The sequence below is a fragment of the Chrysochloris asiatica genome, unplaced genomic scaffold, assembly GCF_000296735.1.
Source record: "Chrysochloris asiatica unplaced genomic scaffold, ChrAsi1.0 scaffold00120, whole genome shotgun sequence".
NCBI classification, from domain to species: Eukaryota; Metazoa; Chordata; class Mammalia; order Afrosoricida; family Chrysochloridae; genus Chrysochloris; species Chrysochloris asiatica.
In genome coordinates this window covers 1,452,333-1,460,714 of record NW_006408638.1, presented here as the reverse complement: position 1 = coordinate 1,460,714, position 8,382 = coordinate 1,452,333, and the positions used below count along the sequence as shown (strand labels likewise).

At 35.4% G+C, this 8,382-nt stretch overlaps 1 protein-coding gene across 1 annotated transcript; it reads left to right on the top strand.

The window, feature by feature from the left end:
• The first annotated feature begins 6,054 nt into the window (after nt 1–6,054).
• LOC102840862 (olfactory receptor 5AC1-like) lies at nt 6,055–6,978 on the top strand. The gene has a single exon (XM_006868631.1). It carries the CDS (start codon nt 6,055–6,057, stop codon nt 6,976–6,978), a length of 924 nt encoding a protein of 307 aa, XP_006868693.1.
• The last annotated feature ends 1,404 nt before the right edge of the window (nt 6,979–8,382 follow it).

Genomic DNA, 8,382 nt, shown 5'->3' with positions numbered 1-8,382 from the left:
GGAAATATGGCTAGGTCTCTTGTGATACAATAGTGAATAATTGTTATCAGGACTGCTTGTGAGGGTTGGAAATGTAAAGGCAGACATTTTGTAGCAAGGAGGGAGTGATTAACTTTTCATTCTAGGAGCAGAGGTCCCTGGGACCATCAAGAGAGAAGAGTGGTGTGCAGGACCCTACCCAGAGAAGCCATGATGCCAGAGATCGAGGCAGAGATGATCACGTGGAGAGATAGAGTGGCTGGGGACTTGAGACCCAGAGAGGGAGAAGGGCTTTGTGTTGATGACTGGGGGGCAGGCTTGCAGGGTATACCCTGTGGTTGGTTGATGATGCATGGAGGTGATTATAACCATGGTAATGAAATGATATACGATAGGATGAATGTAAAACTAATGTTCTCCCATGTAAATTATCACAATAAAACATTAAAAAAAAAAAGACAGGGAAAAGAAAAGACCAAAATGGATGTCAGAAGAAACTCTAAAACTTGCTCTTTAACTTAGAAAAGCTAAAGCAAATGGAAGAAATAAAAATGCTGAACAGAAATGCCAAAGGGAAGCACAAGAAAATAAATTAAAGTATTGCAATGAAATGCAAAGGCACAGGGTTGAAAAACAAAAGGGAAGAACAAACTCAGTATTTTTCACACTGAAAGAACTGAAGAACACTTAAAACCTCAGGTTGCAATACTGACATATTTATGGGGAAATTATTGAAAGCATCAAAAGGTGGAAGGAATATGCAGAGTCACTGTATCAAAAACAACTGGTCATTGTTCAACCATTTCACGAAATAGCATATGATCAAGAGCCAGTGGTACTGAATGAAGAATTCCAAGCTGCTCTGAAGGCACTGATGAAAAATATGGCTCCAGGAATTAACAGAAAACAAACTTTCAACAAACTGATGCAAAAGAAATGCCCAACTATGTACACTTCCATACTGAGTTTATTTCCAAGTTTCAACTGACTCTTTCTTGTTCTGTCATGATCGATGATTGATGAAGTGAAATCAGAATGAACTCAAACTTGGGAACTAAAGCAGTAACCAAAACAGGAGCAATTCAGTAAAATATCACCCTGCTAGATACATCTCCCTTTTTAAATCAAGGACAGCCTGCACATTGCATAGAAACCAACTCTTGATAAGCAAAGTCAATAGTGCCTTGCTCAAAGACGATGGCCTATGAGCCACTTTGAATGTGTGTCGCTTATAACAGCCCTACCAATAATCTTATCCCTGGCATCAGTCTCCTGAAAGGGCTCACTAAACCTTTTCCAATTATCCCATTACAGGATTTGTCCCATAATTTTTTTTTTCCAGTTATCACTCTGCTTCGCTCAAATTTTAATTATTTTAGCTTGTTCCAATTTCAATTCATTGACCATGTGTGAACCAGTTTCAAATCCTGGATTGTTTTGCAGTGTGAGCACATGACATGGATATTTAATCTTAAAAGATTATAGTTGTTACCCTAAGTGCAATAAGAGGTATTTAATAAATTTAAGTGAAGATGAATATGTGTGTACAGAATGATGGTGAAATGATACACATTTTATAGTTATCTGTCTGATGTCATTATGAAAACTAGATAGTATGAGTGTGATCAAAGATGCTGTGGAGTCAGTTCTGACTCACAGAGACTTTGTATAGAATTTCCAAGGAGCAGCTGGTGAGTTTGAAATGCCAATCTTGCAAAGCAGCAGTCAAGGCAGAAAAACAAATTTATTCTAACCCTGCTAAGTAGTGTTTTAGAAACACGCCCTTACAGTGAACCCTGAGGATACAAAGTACAATTTTAATTGTTAAAACTAGTTGTGTCTGGATGATTTTATGATTAGCTCATAAATGCCCAGTAGAACAACTTTGACTTCATTCTATTGGGAATCTTATAGAAACATTGAGGGAATTTCAATTTTTTTTAAAGAATGGGTTTTAAAATAGAACAAATATACGCTATCTTGTTCTAGTTTGGTTTACAAGGAAATCAATGCACCAGTGATATTACTTCATTTACATGCCTTTTGTTACTTTGAGATTTTCATGTCTCAATATTTTACAGAACCTGGATGAGAGTGTAAATATTTTCATAATTTTCATTATTATATCTCACAAGTTATTATTTCACAATTTGTATATATGATGCAAGATGTCTAAATAAAATAAGATCTAAGCAAGCTTTTTAATTTGGTATTTTAATCAATACCAAACTACGCATAGACAGAAATAAATGCCTGTCTGAATATAGAATTCCAGTATGAATTTACTTCCTGGGAACATGTTTATTGGAATGTTTTTAAATAATAAATTCCAACTGATACAAAAATCAAGAAGATGGATAATTTAAGCAATAAAGATAATACTAATTCAACAATTAAAAAATTCAGTTTGTATTAGGACAAGTTTTATTGACTAAGATTTAAGCTATAGAGATCAAATCTAATTTATTTGCAATTTTTCACAATGACTAATTCTAATTTAAAGTTTGTGTCTGATTTGAATTAAAAATAAATTTGAATTTTATGGAATTATGAGAATCTTCTGTAAAATCACTGAAGGCGATTGAATTAGCTCCTTTGTGTTATCTGTCTCATAATTCTTAAAAGTAAATTAACAAGGCTTCCTAATTCTTGACTACTTTATGCATTGTGTTGTAGTTGTCAGGTGTCCTTGAGTTGGTTCCATCTCACAGTTATTTCATGCACAACCGAGTGAAACACAGCTAGGTCCCACACCATCCTCACAATTGTTATTACATTTGAGCCAATTGCTGCTGCTACTGTCAATTATACATTATTTACAATAAAAGTAGTATTGTAAGTAATTTGGTTATTTGCTCTTACAAGGTTGTTGTTGTTTTTAAGTACCGTGGAGTAGGTTCCGACTCATAGTGACCCTGCACAGGGTTTCCGAGGCTGTAAATCTTTATGGGAGCAGAAAGCTTCATCTTTCTCCCATGGAACAGCTGGTAGTTTCGAACTGCTGACCTTGCGGTTTGCAGCCCGCCACTACGCTACAAAAGCTCCTTTCTTACAAGGTAAGTTGGGCCAATTTATTCAGGGAAGTTTTTCATTATGCTCTCATTTTCTGTTAATATTGTGATATGTTATACATACTAGGGTTTCCTGTTGCTTTATACTACAAAATAAATTTTTTAATTTTATTAATTCTTTACTAATTTTCAGTGAAGATATCATAGCGTCTCACAATTCTTCCCTATTTTACTCGTTCTTAGAAAAAGAACCTTTTTTTCATATTTTAAAAATAGAAAAGCACAGTTTTTCTAACATATTTTCATAATAAAACATTTTCTGTTCCTTAAGTACCATGAGTCGTTATTATAAAATTACAAAAATATTATTATGTGCTTTCATATTATGTGCTCCATAACATTTTGTATACCTAAATGCATTTGTTTTTCTCCCCAAGGTTATCTAGGAAGCTATATATTCATCAGAAATCTCATTCTTTGGTTTATTTCAGAGAATTTTAGTAAACCATGAAACAAAATCTATCTAATTACTTCTTGCAAACATCACTTGTTATGCTTAAAACAGTGACAAAATTATACGGTATGTAGGGAAAAGGCATTTAAATAAAATTTCAGGAAGTACACAATAAAAAGTGTCTAAAAGAACCTGTTAGTGTTTTTGAATTCCTAAAGATGAGGCTTTCTGCTCCCCTAAAGATTTACAGCCTCAGAAACCCTATGCAGGGTTGCTATGAGTCGGAACTGACTCCACAGCACATAACAACAACAACAACAACCTTATATTATTATAGTTAACTTTTGAATATTAAGAAAATACATCTGCTCTCAATGGCCTAAGATGTACTCTCATTGACAATATTCAAAAGAAAATGCTAAATTTCCATAAACCAATTTCTGTATTTAAGTGATATTTATACAGAAATTTACAGATGGCTAAAAACCAATTTAAAGTTGAATTTTAAGCGCCAAAATACCTAATTTTGTGCTGTTTCTCATCCGCACCACAAAACTCTTATTTTAATTTATTCCTTTTCGCTCCTCCACTTTTCCTATTACATCCCCACGCCATTCCAGAAAAGCCAGTGCTATAAATTGTGTTTATGATCCACATTAATTTCCATATAAAAAGATTTTTTAAATCACTGCTTGTCTTGTATTTTTATGATCATATTATCTTTTCTCATAGGTTATTAGTCATAAATGATTAGACATTGTGTAAATTTTCAATTTAAGTGGTAGAAATTTTTTCCCCATGATTAAATTATATTCCATCATATGAATTGTTGTTGTTTTTGTTGTTGTTGTTACGTGCTGTGGAGTCGGTTCCGACTCATAGCGACCCTGCACAGGGTTTCCGAAGCTGTAAATCTTTACGGGAGCAGAAGGTCTCATCTCTCTCCCTAGGAACAGCTGGTAATTTCAAACTGCTGACCCTGAGGTTTGCAGACCGATTCGTAACCACTATGCTACCAGAGTGATTTTTCAATTTATTGTTGATATGTTTGGGATTTACCACCTTGAATAATGATCATTGGCTATTATTTGTATACTCATGGAGGATTGGTTACAAGTTGGGCTGTTATCCTCAAGGTCAGCAGTTCGAAATTATCACCTGTTCAGCAGGAGAACAAGGAGATCTTCTGCTCCCGTAAAGATTTACAGCCTTGGAAACCCTATGCACAGTCACTAAGAATCGGAATCTGCTCCACAGAACAACACCACTATCACCACCAACACCAATAATTGTGAAGTAGTGCTTTTATTTCGATGGTATACATAAAAGTAAAGTAGTAGATCAGAACATATATTATCTTTTTAAAATTTAATTTTTATTGTGAAGTGCCGTCCAGTCGATTCCGACCCATAGTGACCCTGTATAGGGTTTCCAAGGAGCAGCTGGTGAGCTTGAACCACCGACCTTGCAGTTCAAACGACTTTGCAGTCTGACGCATTAGCCAACAGCGCCACACCAGGACTTGGATTATATAAAATTGTTTTACATAATGGCTGCTGCAATTCGTATCTCTGTGAATAATATACTGAAGTACAACACGTCTTATCTCAAGGGTAGTTTTATTCATTCTAGTTTCTAGCAACCTGATTCTTAAGAAGGGAGGTGTGTGTGTATGTGTAAGTATGTTCATGTGTATCTGGCATATAACAAGTTGCTAATATTCATGCATTGATAAGTCTTATTGATGTGTTCAGCAGTACACGGCTATTCATATCATGTACTCTTTTCTCATCTATTTTTAAGGTTAGATTCATTAGCTTAAACTTTTTAAACACATAAGAAATATTCCCTGATATGCCCTTTGTCTGGGTTTAAGCACTCCAGCTATGCATTAAAATTAAATATCAATCATGTTTTTATAATGGCTTTCTTCTCTTGGTTAAGGGTTTCTCTAATTCCTATGTTAATTTATTGTCTTGATATACCTTAGAAAACATCAGTAGTGTGAAGTGGTGGACCAATTTGATTTACTTGGAGACAGTCAACAATGCCAGTTTTATTCATTAAATCAATCACCTTTTTATTTCATTGAAATATAATATTTGTTTTATGCCATATTTCCATATATACTATAATCAATTTCTGACCTCTCTCCTCTATTGCACAGATCCTCTTATCTATCCTCACTATATTAATGGTTCTCTACTATGGAACCAACTCGACGGCACTTAACAACAACAACAACTATGGTTTTATAGTATTGTTCAATATCAGTTAAGGTACTCTTGACCACAATACTATTTACATTTTTCTTGGTCTTTTCAAACATTTTTTTCTTAATTGTGAATTTAATATAAGGGCATGTTGTTCTAAACTACCCTATTAATTTGAAAATGTTTTGCACTAAATTTATGTGTCAGTGTAGGTGATTTAGCATTTTCACACTTTTTATTATGTAGAATTTTTAATATATAAAAAGTAGAGAAATAAGATTAAAAATTAGGAGTGAACTAAATGAGAAATATCTCAGTAATAGGCTTGTTGTGAAATTGTCACCATTTTTAAAGGTTTCTCATTGATCTTTCATTTCAGTGATTAGACACAGTGGGTATGGAAAAAGAAAATGAGACTCTGGTGACAGACTTTGTGCTCATGGGACTTACAGACCATGCAGAACTGCAGCTCCCCTTGTTCCTGGTGTTCCTGGTGATCTACCTCATCACCATGCTGGGGAACCTTGGGCTGATTGCTCTCATCTGGAAGGACCCGCATCTTCACACGCCCATGTACTTATTCCTCGGCAGTTTAGCCTTTGCTGATGCTTGCACTTCATCCTCTGTGACTCCTAAGATGCTTATGAATTTTTTATCCAACAATCACATGATATCTATTTATGACTGTATGGCCCAATTTTATTTTTTTAGTTCTAGTGCAACCACAGAATGTTTCCTCCTGGTAGTGATGGCCTATGACCGCTATGTCGCCATATGCAACCCATTACTTTATCAGATGGTGATGTCTAAAAGCCTCTGTGTTCAACTAATAGGTGTTTCATATGTTATTAGTTTTCTACATTCTGTGATTCATGTGACTTTGTTATTTAGATTAACTTTCTGCAGATCCAATATACTTCAATATTTCTACTGTGAAATTTTACAACTGTTTAAAATTTCTTGCACTGATCCTACAGTGAATATATTATTGGTTTTAATTGCTTCAGTCCTTATACAAGTCTTTACTTTTATGACCATCATAGTCTCTTATACCTGTGTCCTCTTTTCCATCTTGAAAAAGAAGTCTGAAAAGGGCAGAAGCAAAGCCTTCTCCACGTGCAGTGCCCATCTGCTCTCTGTCTCTTTGTTCTATGGTACTCTCTTCTTCATGTATGTGCGTCCTGGGTCTGGCCCAGGTGAAAATCAGGACAAAATGTATTCTTTATTTTACACAATAATAATTCCCCTACTGAATCCTTTTATTTACAGCCTGAGAAATAAAGAGGTTACAGGTGCCTTGAGAAGAATAATGAACAAATAATTAATTTCAGATTGTTTTCAAACTTTTTTTTATGTATGTTGTTGTTAAGTGCCATCAAGTCAGTTCCAACTCAGCGTAACTCTGTATAGGGTTTCAGAAGAGCGCCTTGTGTATTTTAACCACAGGCCTTGTGATTAGCATTCCAGTGCTATCCTACAGCACTACACCATGTATGTTTGCTAAAATGTTGAAAAGAACCCATACATTTACTATGGTTCCACATTGTACCAGTCTATGGATGAACAAATGCTGTTTCTTAAACTGTTAGTTGGAAAAATAAACAGTGAATATTTTATAGTATCACCCAGAACGAATTCTACTGGAAGCATTTTTTCCCATTTTTATTTGAATATTTAGCTTTTACAAATTAGGTATTTGGTAGTAATTGACAGTTTTACTAAAACGTGAATCTAGTTGAGACCGATATGTAGGATGCATCACTTAGTTCATGAATGAGCCTAGCCCACAACCTTGTACATACATGCTAAGACTTGGGTCTTCTCTGCTAGTAACAGCTGTTATTTTTGTTGTTGTTGCTAATTATCATCAATCATCTCCAACTCATTTCAGCCCCATATCCTGCAGAGTAGAACTGCTCATAAAAATAGAACTCTCCTTCTTGGCAAAATTTCAGACAAAAATGTGCTATTTAGTGAATAAATTATAGTAAAAAAAAAAATGTGTTGTTCAATATAGTAATAGTAAATAAGTCCTGGTGTGGCACTGTTGCTTAATGTGCCAGATGGCAAAACCATTTGAACACCAAGGTTGGCGGTTCAAGTGCACCAGCTGCTCCTTGGAAACCCTATACAGGTTCGCTATGGGTCAGAACTGACTTGATGGCACTTCACAACAACAACAATAGTAAATAATACAAGGAGTCCTGGTGTGGCACTGTGGGTTAATGCACTGGACTGCACAGTTTGTTTGAACTGCAAGGTTTGCAGTTAAAGCTCACCAGACACTCGTTGGAAACTCTATAAAGGGTCACTATGGGTCAGTACCGACTCGACAGCACTTAACAACAACAAAAACAAATAATACAACAAATAAGTGTATTATCCAAAAATTGGGGGAAAGTGCATCTAGAAAGAAAAATGAAAATTTGTATCATTTAAGGAGTTGTTGTTAGCTGCCGTGAGTCACTTCTGACTCAAAACTCAACAGAAGGAAATACTGCCTGGTGCTGAGCCATCCTCACAAATGTTATATGTGAGCCCATTGTTGGAGCCACTGGGTCAATCCAACTTGTTGGGTGGTCTTTCACTTAAGCAAACATGATGTCCTTCTCCAGGGCCATGTTCAAAGTACAGGAGACCAAGTCTGGCCATCCTTATCTCTAAGAAACATTTTGGCTATACTTCCAAGACAGGTTCGTTTGCTCTTCTAGGTGTCCTTGTTGTT